The sequence below is a fragment of the Cantharellus anzutake genome, assembly GCF_015039405.1.
Source record: "Cantharellus anzutake strain C23 chromosome Unknown EI90scaffold_61, whole genome shotgun sequence".
Taxonomy (NCBI): domain Eukaryota; kingdom Fungi; phylum Basidiomycota; class Agaricomycetes; order Cantharellales; family Hydnaceae; genus Cantharellus; species Cantharellus anzutake.
The window spans coordinates 394,500-407,193 of NW_024067011.1; the positions used below are offsets into that span (position 1 = coordinate 394,500).

Consider the following 12,694-nt stretch of genomic DNA (forward strand, 5'->3'; position numbering starts at 1 on the left):
ACACGAGGCTGTGTTAGGAGAAGCATGACCTCTCGCAACTTGCCGTAACGCCAAACTTCACGCACAGAACACGACCATGAGCAAGGAGGCAAAATTGTACGTTCATTACCGTCATAATTTGCGTCAACATATCTGAAATGATTTTGCATACCATCCTAGAAAAGCGCTACGGGTCCCAGAACTCAAGGCTTTGCTGCAGAAGGCAAGTATTTGGCGCTCTGGGCCTTGTTCACCTTCCTGATTATTTGCAGGCTAATTTGCCAACAACCGGGAAAAAAGAGGAACTTATTTCCCGTATAATCGCGTCTCCTGCCGCCTTCGGACCTCCTGCTCCTAACAATCCCGCGCCGGCCCCCGTCGAGACGGCGCCATCGGGCGGCGATGATGATCTCGTGAGTGTCACGGTCGTTTAAACACAAATATGTCTGACGTTTCCCCATGATTCAATAGTTTAAGCCTCCCGAGGAGTATGTTGTATATCTTTGACGCGTTGCTCGCTCATCTTTAACGTCCTTCTAGGTTCGACTGGAATTTAGTGGCGACGTCCGCAGAAACGGAGGGAACTGGGACGAGTGTGGCCTCGTATGCCCCAGCCGGGGGACCAACACCCTTAACGGGGAAGCCGGTATGATTGTGTCATATAGATGTCACTGTGGTCCTCCCGAGTCATATATAAACAGCTGTCACCTAGGAAGCCGACCTCAGCATCAAAAGCGACACCTATTTCTACCCCCGCCCCTGTTCCTCCTTCGTCTACGCCGGCCTCCGTTCCCGCTGCTGGGATGAACAAACCCGGGGCAGAGCCATCCAAGCCGGTTGAACCAGTTCCTCTTGACCCTGAGGAAGCAAAAAAGAAGGCTCGTGCTGAGAGGTTCGGGGTCCCTTACGTGCCGCCTAAGGCAGCTAAACCCACTCAGCCTGTGACGCAAGCGGTGAAGATATTTCATTTTTTTGCCTAGATCATGCCTCAACTGCCAAATTTAGGATGAGGTGAAGAAGGTGGCTCGAGCAGCTCGCTTTGGCAGTGCAAATGCCGCCACTGCCAAACCGACCCGTACGTTGGACCCTGCAGAGGAGGATAAAAAGAGGAAACGCGCTGAACGTTTTGGGACGCAGCTAACTGAAGCGGTCAGTTGTAGCATAATATCCACACACTGCACGTTATTGACAGTCTGTTCCAGCCTGTGGAAAAGAAAGCCAAGACGACGTCTTAACCACTTGGGCTGGTTGTTTGCATTAGACAATGTAACTTATAGACATATGCATGTTGTATTCATACTTGGCACGTGCGTCTACTTACAGTTTGGTTGGTTGACCGGTCGGGGACCAGAGCCCTATTACTATGGTGGATCACATACGTAGTCCCTCTGTGATTGCAAGGTTTGCCTGCGTGTGAATGGCCGATGGAGTTGGATTTATTGATGGTTGTTTTGTTCGAGGCAAGCCAAGTCGGAAACAATCTCATCAGAGTATTCTGCCGTCCTGGACTCCCTCAGCTTCGTGTGCTGTTGAATCGGTCTTTTGAGACATAACTGTTGTCCATTTTCCGAGCTGGAGTACATCTGCTTGCTCAGAATTATACTTGAAACCTGTAGGGATAGCAGTTTGTGATGTCAGGGACACCACAAACTCGGTCGCGAGTCAGCGGTTTACCAACACCAAGTCACCGTTCGGTTAGTGGATTACCAACGCCAACCCGGGCCCGCTCCTCCGCTGGTGCCTACAAGGATGTCCCACTGGAGAGTGACGCGGCCGCTATGCGTGCTTTGTCCGATGCCATTCGTGCCAATGATCCTGCGCAACACAGATCGAATTTAGATGCATCGGGTTTTAGAATGGGGAAAGACGCGCTGGATAGACAGTCTTCTGTGTCTAGGGCGTCATCAAACAACATCAGCGCGCCGCGCGCGAGTACCTCCTCTTTAGCCTCCTCCGTAGCCTCATCAGTCAATAGCCACGCATTTGACAGATCTACGTCAACAATACGTCCGAAAACGCCTGCGTCCGCGACATCATCCATGTTCAGGTCCACCCAAACCCCTCGCTCTTCCACAACAACCATAAGCACCCGTCCTGGAAGCCGCACCTCAGATGTATTTGGGAGAACACCAAGTCGGTCGAGCACAAGGCATGCGCCTTCTCTCTCCGGATTAGATAGACCAGCAGAGGTCGGAGATTATGTGCGCATTGACAGTCTCGATGTTGAAGGAACCATCCGGTTTTTGGGTGGGACGGAGTTCAAGGCTGGTGTATGGGCAGGAGTGGAGCTTTGTGCCTCTGATATAGGGAAAGGGAAGAATAATGGAACAGTTGCAGGGTGTGTACCCCACGTCCCTAGCTTTCGGCGCTTAGATGGAATGTGACGAGCTTCTTAGAGTAAAATATTTCTCTTGTCCGCCAAACTGTGGAGTTTTCGTGTTGGCTACCAAACTCACTCGAATACCCGTACGACCATCGTCCGTAGCCTCCTCTCACAGCCGGCCGCCCTCATCAATGTCTGGCCGCATCACCCCAGCGAGTCGTAGCAGTATGTTACCATTCAAAACGCCCGATCCCCCCAAAATATCCGCAGGATCTCGTGCTAGCAAGTACGTAGGTTTGACCGCTCGTCAATTGGCATCATCAAAAGAAAACACCAATACTCCACGGGTGGGATCTATCAGCCCCACACGATCGCCTGCACGGTCTGTCACATCGTTCGCCACCCCGAAACCTGGGAAACCATCTGCTATTGGCCTCCCTGGTCCCGGACCAAGACGATCACTTGCTACGTCCACAACTATCACGCCGCGTGCTGCTGCGGTGAACCGAAATGGGAAGACTGAATCGCCAGTGCCAGACCTCCCAGATTTGTCGTTTATAAGAGCATCGCCTTCACGAATGAAGCCTATAGGCTCAAATGGTTTCCCTTCATCTAGGGGTACTCCCGCCCCTGAACAGCCACTCGATTCTCCGGTATTCAAATCTGCCGCTTCGGACACAACCAGTGCCCTTCAAGCAAATGCCCAAGCTCTTCAAGAAAGAATAGCGAAGCTTGTTTCAGGGGTACCTGTATCTCCCAAGACCTCGCCAACCACTGCGTCCTCTCCAGCACCTCCCTTCACTTCGGCGAGCACTGATGTCGCTCCCGCCGACGACGAAGTTCGACAATTCATCGCCAAGATAGAGCAACTTGAAAGCGAATTAGCGCGGGTACGATCCATCGCGTCTGAGGCACCTGCGCCCGCACACCCGGTTGACGCATCGAATCGCGAAGATGCCGTGGCATCTGCTCTAGAAGCGGAGAAAGCTGTACATGCAAGCCATGTTGCCGATCTTGAGAAGCAGATTCGATTGATTCAAGATTCAGCGAAGACAGAACGGGAGACTCTGAGGAGTCAGCTTCTCGACGCCAATGCTGCGATGGAGAGATCAAAGCAAGAGCTAGATCGCTGGGTCGCCCAGAATGCTGACTTGGATGTTACTGTAGCAAAGTTGAAGTCGGAAGTTAGTTCCAAGAACGACAGCTTGGATGTAGTCAATTCCGCTCTGAGTCAGTCGAACGACGCTCTGAAGTCACTGCAGGAGAAGTTTATGAAGTCTACTGAGGAGTTCGAGGGTGAGAAGGCGGAACTCACAATGCAAGTGGATGAGTTACGCTTGGCGGGCCAGGTAAGTTGAGTTATAAATCTGAATTGAACTAGCACCATTGATTTCTCGCCCCAGGAAACAATTGCCCTATACGAGGAACGTCTTAGCAATAGTGAGGCGCGTCGGTACGATTTGGAAGATGTCATCAAGTCACTTGAGGAGCAACTGAAGAAGCAGGCAGAACCCATCTCGGCTGCGGAGCTGCAGGCCCGAGCCAACACTGCCGCACAGATCGATAACGAGACCCTACAGGAACAAGTGAAACATTTCCAGAAGCGAATCAGCAACTTAGAAGAGCAGCTTGACGAAGCCCGGGCTGCTCAGGAGCGAGATGAGCAGGCTATTATGACCCGCGTTACCCGGTTCCGTGAAGCCGAGGTACAGCTCAAGAAAGAAATCGCTCTTATCAAGCAAGAGAATGACGAGATTGCAAGGACGGAGGCTTCTGCCAGGGCAAGGGTCGAAGAGGTGACGGAGGCACTTCGAGAGAGCGATCTTGCTCTAGAAGATGCTCGGGCGGAGATTGAAACACTCCGAGGCGACATTGCCGTAAGCATCCGCCAAGCCCTGCGTTTCACTGCTCCCCCACTGCTCTTTTTTATTAGTCGCTCGAAGCCGCAGCGAGTGCTGTTGGCGCTGCCGCGGACGGGGCCGATGACCCCATCAGCAAACTTAGGGTTGAGTTGCAAGCAGCGAGAATCGCTACCCAAGAGAAAGCCTCCGCGAATGAAGCCCTTAAAGCACAGGTCGCTTCTTTGCAGACAGAATCAGGGGAGGTGAGATGCGACCTGGAAAGATCACCGATGGTTCTCACTACAAACAATAATTCCAGCTTGACAAGCGGTACAGAGAATCGTTGTCCGTGTCCAGAGAATACCAGGAGCGTTTGGCCGAAATGTCCCGAGTCCTTGAGCAGCGGACAACTGACCTTGAACCTATGAGAGGAGTTCACTCACCAGCCCGTGAGAACAAATATGTGAATGGTCGGGACGATTCTCGAGAGCAAATCACCGGTCTCAAGTACGAAACAAACTTTCGGTCATTGTCATCTTATTGAACAGGATTTTCACAGACATGTCGTACAGCAGCTCACTAAAGAGAATGCTGCGTTGATTGCTAGCAGCAAAGTCCTAGAGTCAGACAATAAAATGCTCACGACTGAGACGGGTGAGCTCCGGGAGGTAAGTGACACAGTATGAGCTAGAGCGTTGCAAGCTGATTGTGGCCTAGTCGCTGAAAGAGCTTGAAGAAAAATTCGAACAAACCATACTGCGGGAGCAGAGCGTACTTGACGGAGCTGGGGTTGACCCTTCATCTCCCCTTCTCCAAGACGTTGCTACCCTACGGCAAGCTATCAAAGATGCTCAGGCTCGTCACGAGGTACGAGAAGATTTCACCCCAGGAGCCTTGCTTGATCTGACTCTGCCCAGCGCGAAATGGAACAGATGCGCAGGCGGGTCGCCGATATGGAGAAGAAGCATGCCCGGACCGTACATGACGTGAGATCGCCTCTCCCAGCATTCGACTGCAAACATTGCTGATGGATACGGCATTATAGCTTAACAAGGAGATTGCAGAGCTCGAGAACTTAGTTGAAGCCAAGATATACCGGGAAGTAAGGGTCCACTTCTAACTTTTTTGTGGGCCTCCAAGTAACTCACTCCGGGCAGGATGACCTCGAACGAGAGATCGAGCGCCTGAAGGAAAAGCTCTCTCGGCGCACAGCTAAAGCTAGTAGTGAATCGGTGCTCAGCAAACCTCGCGAAACTGTTGGAGCATCCAACCCAAATGGCAGCACGCAAAAGACGCTGCACGAAAACGTCAATGATGATCTGACCTGCGAGGTTTGTGGCGAGAGGGGACACGATCTCTTGACCTGTCATTTGGTGTTTGACAGTCCTCGGAAGTCAGCTGCACCTTCATCGACACCGCAGCCAGACGAGTCGTGGTGCCAAGATTGCGAGAGTAAGGGGTGAGCATGTCATCACTGACTATTATTACTTCGTAATTGCTGATAGATATTCAGACACAACACTGAGACGTGCCCATATTCACAAGACGTTTTCTAATGGAACTTTGCTTTCTCATTTAAAATTACACTTGCCCTCATCTTCCCCTCGTTCGCCACTTGTTCCATTTGTTCATCGTTTTCAGCTCTTCATGTCACAATATCTGACTACCCCATTCATTGCTTGTCTCTTTCGGCCTTATGGATCTTAATGTTGATACCCTGATTATTAACCATCCTTTGCCTACGACCGGCGCGTCTGGTGACCGAAGATCGCATGGATCATGGATTAAACTCATGGGGTCCCGTGCAAGTACATGCGGATGAAAATAGGTGAAAGCGAAAGCATACGCCGAGAACGGTTGTTTGACTTAATCGCCACCGCCACCAATCGATCGTGCTGAAAAATAAGACAAAATAAAATAAGAAGGGTTTGAGGACAGGCTGAGTGATAAAACTAACTGTAAATTAGCTGGCCGCTGTGGTGTACAATTCTCTTGATCTGTTTCTCCTTTGCAAGGTGGCGAATGGCACGTCGAGCAAGGGAACCGTTGATCTTTAACCGCTCAATAAGGATGGACTGAGAGATGAACTTAAAGGTGGGGACTTCTTTGAGAATGCGATCGTATGTGGGCTTGTCAAGAGTGACGAGGTGCTGAGCCTTGTCTTTGACTTTCCCCTTTGACCACTTCTTTTTCTTGGCACTCTTGCCTCCTGATGAAGCTGCAGCTTTAGCTTTGGCCTAGTTACGTGAACGAAAGGGAGGAGAGAGAGAAAAATATATATCAGCGAATAGTGTCCTGGAAGTGCATCCAAACGAGCGAAAAGGAATCCATAGAGATATTATTGGTTTAGACAGCACAGGAAATGCCGAAAACGCAAATCTAGCATCCCAGTGTTCTTTCAGAGTAAAGATCAAGCCTATGACACCCACCATATCGAGCCAAACAGTGAGTCTTGAGGATGACGAACAGCGCGGCTGGTCTTGAATCACCTGACCTGAGTTTCTGACACTGCCACCGCCTTGGTGGCACACCCCGCGGCGGCCACTCGTTCATTGGGACCATATTTTGCCCTCTGCTTCTCTTCCTAGGTGATCGATGAGCCATGAAAACAACCAAAGGGGCCTATTTGTCAGCTCGTAAATAGCGCATTGATGATGGGTATGACACTTCTGTCCGCTGTTGCCGACAATTTCTGGGCAATTTGTCACCATTGGTTTGACTTTCACATCCATTTGGATGCACTCGCCAAGTTTGGATCCTTGGGGATCATTCTGTGCCAAACCCAAACCTACTGCAACATGGCTGGCTCATTCTCGCAGTACCGTTTGATTATGTGACGTGAAATTGGAATCTCCGTCCTCCTGAGGGCGATTCTTTAGGGTGCTCATGTGATAACATTCAATTGCTCCAATTTCGCAACACGTGTTGTGGTGTGAAATATTTTATCACAATTTCATGTGTTCGGGCGTCCCTGATAAGGAATACGCCTCAAGTTTTCACGCCCCGACTGGCGAAATCAAAAGACGCTTGCGTTAATCGTCTATTTCTATCCAGGCAACAAGGGGCACAACTGGCACTTGCCCAACGACTATTTGCGGCCTGATAAAACATCCGCCCTTCTTGCATTTATCATGTGGCAATCAAATTCAAACCCGAAAGGGAATTACCGATTCCCGACGCTTTGGCCTAAACATTTTCTGTACCCGTTCAATGGACAACACAGGGGCTTTACAGAAAAACTGGCGATCAACAGCGTCTAGCGCCCCTCTTAGCCATGCATGCATGCTGCTTGTTCACAGATCAAGGGCTCGATATTACTAGCTCCAGGACCTCCAGGGGTTGTTTATTCCGCCTTTTTGTTCCACCATCAAACTACCCTTCACTCATCGTTATTCCTCGGCCCGCTAGATGATGCGAGCTTGCCTTAGTCGGCTCGGAAACAGGAACAATAATATTTCATCTATCGCATTGTTCTCCCCTTCGGCAGCTTATATTGACTACCGTCTCCTTTTCCCCTGATCTTTCTTCTCCCTTTGGTCCAAGGGAATGGATTGTGTCTCTCTTGGCTATGTTATTGATGCTATCTGTATTCGGCCGCCGTGCTTTTCGTTTGGGGGTGCAGTTTTTCAAATCTACCTTCGTGCTTGGCGAGCGGCTCTCTCCAGGATTTCTCCAGCGACCTTTGTATGATACGCAGGTCACGAGAACGATCGAATTATGGTGATGAGTCCGACAATTCATACAGGAAAGGAGGTGATACCAAATTTCTCTGTTGCAGGCTTTTTTGCTCCTTGTCCTTTTCTTTTTTTGATCGCGCGCCATTGCTCCACGCCTGTCCCTCTTAAGGAACTCGGGGAGCAGAGAACGCAAACCCAGGTCAAATACATCATTGAATTTTCTTCCCATCTACGAGGAAATACAGCATTGGGTTAACAGGAGAGTGAATACACAGCGTCATCTGATGACTTTTGCGGGATACAGAAAAGTAATGATACAGCGGAGAAGAGAGAATGTGTAGTCCCAAAAATCATATGAAATGAGAAGGCTACGCATGAAGCATCCATGACTCGTTGGCCATGCCTGTGGAGGAATCGGGAATGGAAGAAAAAGATGTTGATGCCCCGTTGAGAGCAGCTAGCAACATAGACGGGTTCATCCATCCTTCAGACTCGGACCCATATTCGCCACCAACGGTGCCCGCAGAATATGGACTGTACCCAAAGTCGTGGGATAATGATGCGGGTGGGGGGTTGGATACCCGGAAGCATTGCTTGTATAACCACCACTAGATCCACTTGGACTGTACTCGTCCGGAAGGCTGAGGGGAGCCGTTGTTATTGCTATCTCTAGAGGCTTCGGCATAGGTGGAAACGCATTCTCGATGGGGGAAGGAGGCGCTTCGGCATCAAGGTGACCGTTTAGAGTGCCAAATGATTGATGATCGGCCGAGGCCTTAAAGCCATTGATAAATGAGGGATGCGCCCAGAGATGCGGTTGCACAATGTGAGCCGTCGGGTAGGAAACCAACGGGTAAGGTGAGTGAGCCGATGGAGCATAATGTCTGGAGGATGGGGGAGAAATGTGGGCAGGGCCGACGACGGGTACGCCGTACGGCATGCTGGACGCCGGGAGACTAGCATAGGGAGGGGGGGGATAAGCCAACGCGGGTCGTTGAGATATCTGAGCGAGTCCCGCATCAGAGACCAGACCACCAGTAATTCCATGTTGCCTGATTCCTGGGGAATGACGAGGGAGAGGGGTTGGGTTCAACACAGATGGCCCGATCCTGAGCGGCGTTGGCGAAACGGGGGTGGACAAACTGGGACGATGGGCCAACGTAGGCGGCTGAGAGGCGTTCCTGCTAGGGACACCAGTACTAGGACGAAAATCGGACCCGTCATCCCCCGCCGAAGACGAAGGGGAATCGGTGTATTCGTTTTCTTTCACCCTTTTCACCTTCATCTTCTCTTCCGGGGCCCCCAAGGGATGGCGAGCCTTCTTTCGCCCCGGCCGGCCGGATGTGCCGCCGAAGTCGTCGTCGTCACTCTCGTCTCGCGGACGCTTCATCGAGGCTGTAACGTGTTCGCGCTTTGGGGCTGGCGTGAAATCGATGGAAAAATTCTCTGGGGCGAGCTCAAGTGTCAGTTTGAGAAAAGCCTCAAGCTCCTCTCGCCGTGTCTTAAGATCCCTCTGAGACGTCCTGTCGTCTCCAGCATAAATAAGTTTCGGCTTGTCAGCGCCGAGAACGTTGACGGTGAACGTGGAGGATAGAACCCGGTGGGGGTGTTGAATGATGTCCGGATGTAAGTTGTATTTATAACGGCAGTAAGGGTGAGAAGATGAAGGCGAGGGAAGTCGGGTAGACTCTTCAAGCTGCTTATATGGGTCATAGTAATTAATCAAGTGTAGCTCGCGATTGTCGACGACTAAGGAGAGGGTCTGAGGAGTTTTGAGGGACGCCGGAATGAAATATTTAATATCAGAAATAAGGGGAAAGCTCGACTGATGTACCTTTCGCATGAGACCACCAACAGGGTGCTCCTTGTATCCTTTGTGTGCACCAAAAACCTCGTCAACTTCTTGCTTCGGCTCGTGTGGCGGGGGAGGCGCGTGGTCAGCTTTGGACCCTTTCCTGGGCAACACCTGCCTGTAAAGCTTCAAAGCACAACAGTAAGCGGCTGCGGCCGCTTGAGGGAGGCAACCCCGCCACTCACCAGGAATACACCTTGCATACGAGAAGGGGTCCAAGGAGTCGTGTACTTCCACCGCTGCTTCCCCTTGCATTTGTTCCCTGGGTCGTTCGCGACGGCTGTCTCATCCCAAACGACGACGGAGCCGTGGTACTGTAGCTTCTCCCTTTCCTCATCGGTCAAGGACCTAGTGCACAATGGGAACACACCATCTAAAGCGGATTGTACGATGATGAATGCATCCAGTGACGAGCGGATAAAAAGACGCGGAGGATTGGTGGGTGCAGGAGAAGGGGAATGATGAGCCATAACAGTTTCGAGGAAGGTAATGGGGACAGTGGGGGATCGTTTGAAGAAGCAGTAGGAGGGTTCGCAAGCGGAAAGGGCTGGTAGATGTTGTCGTAGGGAGATGTGAGCCTCCTCACCACTGGTTTAATAGGAAGGCGGGGGGGGGAACAACAGTGCATTAAGGATGCAAATCAACAATGATATTATTTTGAATGAAAAAAAAAAAAACGAAAATAAAACAAAAACAACAACAACAACAGAATATAATGCTTACGTTCCGCTGTGAAACAGGCGCGCAATATCATGCAAGAGTCTCGTGAAATTTTGGGTCCACCATGCCTCCCTCAGCCGGTTATGGTACCTTAGAGCTGCCATCGTTTCGCCACCATGACAGCCCACAGCCCCACCACGGAAGGCGGATGAAAGACATGGAGAAGACCATTCTTCTGATTGACCCACTGAGCAATTCTCCTCAAATAAATAAATAAATAAACAATCGAAATAAACGGAGCGAGGGTCCCATTTGTCGGTCCAGGAATTTATTCATACAACTAATTACCAAAAGGGGCGGAAGTCACCTCAATTTCCTTTACTAGTTGCGTAAGTATGTCTCATCGACCAGAACATCCATAACGGAGGCTAGGCCACTCTGTTCAAATTTGGCGAAACCCGTTGTTGCACGAGACTCTCTCATGCATCGGGGCACGTGATTGAAGAAGCAATTAATTATAGTTAGGGCTGTGCTGCAGTGCCACATCCGCGATCCAATCAACACTAGACGACCAATCTGACCGAGATTCAAACCCATGTCGGTATGTGTCATATTACCTTCCTCCTACCTGCCGCCCACTAAAGGGACGTTTGAAGACCCCACGCGAAGATGATGAAGATCTGAAGGCGACCTTTGAGCAAGGGTATAAGCCCGGCGAGAAGAAGGTAACGTTACGTCGCAGCTCGAAGATGTGCCACTTGCCTCGTGATATCGTTGTCCGATCCCATCCGACTGACTGAGCCCAAACCGTAACGGTCATCCGTGATGTAATGTAGAGTATAGACGAGTATGCCAAACTTGACTCCAACGATGAGTCTTTGAAGCGATGGAAAGAATCCTTGGGTATCGTGCCAGGAGCTACTAGTAGCCGCTCCACGGGGCCCAAGGTAGGCTGATAAGGGTCCCGATCGTCATTATTGCGGTTCTCCTCACGATTGCCTCGTAGGTAACGATCCTCACTTTGGAGTTGACATCCCCCACGTTGCCACAGGGCAAGAAGATCTCGTTCGATCTTCAAGACAAAGCGACGATTGACACTCTGAAGAAGAGCCCGGTCTTAATTAAGGAGGGCGTTGAGTATAGGTTAGTTGAAGCGCAAGTGCTTTATGAGGGGACCTTTTGACCCAGATGACTTAACAAGCGTCGGTGCCACCTTCCGCATTAACTACGATGTGATCTCCGGGTTACGGTACATACAAGTGGTGAAAAAGGCAGGAATTAAAGGTAAACGAACATTGGTCCATTTGTCCACTCGTGCTTAAGAGCTTCTGGAATGAATATTAGTGGAGAAGCTGGATCAGGTAAGTGAAGTGGTGATGGTTTACTTTTTCGTACTTTGGTTGCACCTAACGATCCTCGTTTGAATACTCAGATGATCGGGTCTTATGGTCCTCATCCCGGAGGCGAAAACTATAAGACTACGTTCTATACCGAGGAATCACCGAGCGGGTTAATCGTTCGTCAAGGCACATACCATGTGAAATCCAGGTTCACGGACGACGACAATCAAGTGCATGCCGGTATGTTTAAATCCTGACCAAAGAGACAGACGTTTGTTGAGACTCTTAGCTCAGATTTCGAATGGGCGTTTAAGCTCGCCAAAGATTGGGCATAAAAAGCATTGTCATTTTGTGCCTCCATTTCCACTGTTCTCTTTCTCCTCTTTTCTTCTGGAACTCGTCTCTCGCAACTCCATGACAACCATTTCTTGTGCAATATGCCAGCTGCAATTTCAAATTCAGAAGTTAGCTGACCGACCGTGCGAGTTACAGCAGAGAGAAAAATTGTCAGGAATCTAGTACCCGGTATAGTGTGTGAAGATGAACGAATGCCGTTGCTTGAGGACCTTTTAGCGATGTCAAACTATTTGAGCAAGTGCCACCACGTCGTGTGATGCATTCCCTGAAATCGACCGGAATGACAGCTGCGAAGCGATATCCGGGACGGGTCCTGATCTAGTTTGCTCAAAAAGGAAATGTCATTGCGGTGACATATAAATGAGTCATCACTCATTACATGTCTTCCCACTTTTTCTTCCCTCTTTTCTCTCACTATAGACCTATAGAGCGTTCTGTGTGCTTCAAGGCTATCATCTATGGCTCGCTCTTACGACACCCGTGACGACTTGAACGACTCTGAACGATCCTTTAATGAACATTCTACTCTTCTGGCCCCAGATGCACAGAAAAGGAATGAGCCTATCGGACCGACGCCCCTTCCCCTCACTCAACTGCTCATCTTGGGAGCTGTACGACTTGCGGAACCTATTAGTTATACACAAGTGAGTGTTTCGTGGGCTTAA

General features: G+C 50.2%; 5 protein-coding genes across 5 annotated transcripts; 3 read left to right on the forward strand and 2 right to left on the reverse strand.

The window, feature by feature from the left end:
• Positions 1-76: 76 nt before the first annotated feature.
• EI90DRAFT_3157362 (uncharacterized protein) lies at positions 77-1,453 on the forward strand (the record flags this gene model as incomplete). The annotated part of the gene is made up of 7 exons (XM_039066108.1): positions 77-96; positions 200-392; positions 451-467; positions 520-625; positions 681-932; positions 985-1,128; positions 1,182-1,453. The coding sequence occupies 7 exons, from the start codon at positions 77-79 to the stop codon at positions 1,212-1,214; spliced, it is 765 nt and encodes a 254-aa protein (XP_038911570.1). The 3' UTR covers positions 1,215-1,453.
• On the forward strand, positions 1,449-5,890 carry EI90DRAFT_2977087 (uncharacterized protein). Its single transcript, XM_039055902.1, has 11 exons — positions 1,449-2,317; positions 2,376-3,651; positions 3,706-4,179; positions 4,236-4,406; positions 4,463-4,650; positions 4,703-4,811; positions 4,861-5,010; positions 5,061-5,129; positions 5,189-5,245; positions 5,301-5,602; positions 5,657-5,890. The coding sequence occupies exons 1-11, from the start codon at positions 1,611-1,613 to the stop codon at positions 5,697-5,699; spliced, it is 3,546 nt and encodes a 1,181-aa protein (XP_038911571.1). The 5' UTR covers positions 1,449-1,610; the 3' UTR covers positions 5,700-5,890.
• Positions 5,891-6,095: 205 nt separating this feature from the next.
• Positions 6,096-6,380, reverse strand: EI90DRAFT_2934658 (ribosomal protein S25; the record flags this gene model as incomplete). The annotated part of the gene is made up of 1 exon (XM_039055116.1): positions 6,096-6,380. A coding segment is annotated over one exon (285 nt), but the record flags the coding sequence as incomplete, so codon positions are not given.
• Positions 6,381-8,077: 1,697 nt separating this feature from the next.
• On the reverse strand, positions 8,078-10,317 carry EI90DRAFT_3157364 (uncharacterized protein). Its single transcript, XM_039066109.1, has 3 exons — positions 9,858-10,317; positions 9,655-9,798; positions 8,078-9,582 (listed from the first exon to the last, which is right to left on the reverse strand). The coding sequence occupies exons 1-3, from the start codon at positions 10,140-10,142 to the stop codon at positions 8,296-8,298; spliced, it is 1,716 nt and encodes a 571-aa protein (XP_038911573.1). The 5' UTR covers positions 10,143-10,317; the 3' UTR covers positions 8,078-8,295.
• A 577-nt stretch (positions 10,318-10,894) lies between these two features.
• On the forward strand, positions 10,895-12,335 carry EI90DRAFT_3157365 (immunoglobulin E-set). Its single transcript, XM_039066110.1, has 8 exons — positions 10,895-10,933; positions 10,989-11,057; positions 11,169-11,279; positions 11,339-11,475; positions 11,534-11,616; positions 11,677-11,693; positions 11,765-11,912; positions 11,967-12,335. The coding sequence occupies exons 1-8, from the start codon at positions 10,928-10,930 to the stop codon at positions 12,005-12,007; spliced, it is 612 nt and encodes a 203-aa protein (XP_038911574.1). The 5' UTR covers positions 10,895-10,927; the 3' UTR covers positions 12,008-12,335.
• Positions 12,336-12,694: the final 359 nt, after the last annotated feature.

Excerpts from the sequence above, each read along its gene's own strand:
- EI90DRAFT_2977087 (XM_039055902.1), top strand. The coding sequence starts at position 1,611 with ATGTCAGGGACACCACAAACTCGGTCGCGAGTCAGCGGTTTACCAACA. Across the intron at positions 4,180-4,235 it reads CACTCCGAGGCGACATTGCC|TCGCTCGAAGCCGCAGCGAG; the intron begins GTAAGCATCCGC and ends CTTTTTTATTAG. Across the intron at positions 5,246-5,300 it reads AAGCCAAGATATACCGGGAA|GATGACCTCGAACGAGAGAT; the intron begins GTAAGGGTCCAC and ends CACTCCGGGCAG.
- EI90DRAFT_3157364 (XM_039066109.1), bottom strand. The coding sequence starts at position 10,142 with ATGGCTCATCATTCCCCTTCTCCTGCACCCACCAATCCTCCGCGTCTT. Across the intron at positions 9,799-9,857 it reads GTATGCAAGGTGTATTCCTG|CTTTACAGGCAGGTGTTGCC; the intron begins GTGAGTGGCGGG and ends TGTGCTTTGAAG. Across the intron at positions 9,583-9,654 it reads TTGGTGGTCTCATGCGAAAG|ACCCTCTCCTTAGTCGTCGA; the intron begins GTACATCAGTCG and ends AAAACTCCTCAG.
- EI90DRAFT_3157365 (XM_039066110.1), top strand. Across the intron at positions 11,280-11,338 it reads GCCGCTCCACGGGGCCCAAG|GTAACGATCCTCACTTTGGA; the intron begins GTAGGCTGATAA and ends ATTGCCTCGTAG. Across the intron at positions 11,476-11,533 it reads AAGGAGGGCGTTGAGTATAG|CGTCGGTGCCACCTTCCGCA; the intron begins GTTAGTTGAAGC and ends TGACTTAACAAG.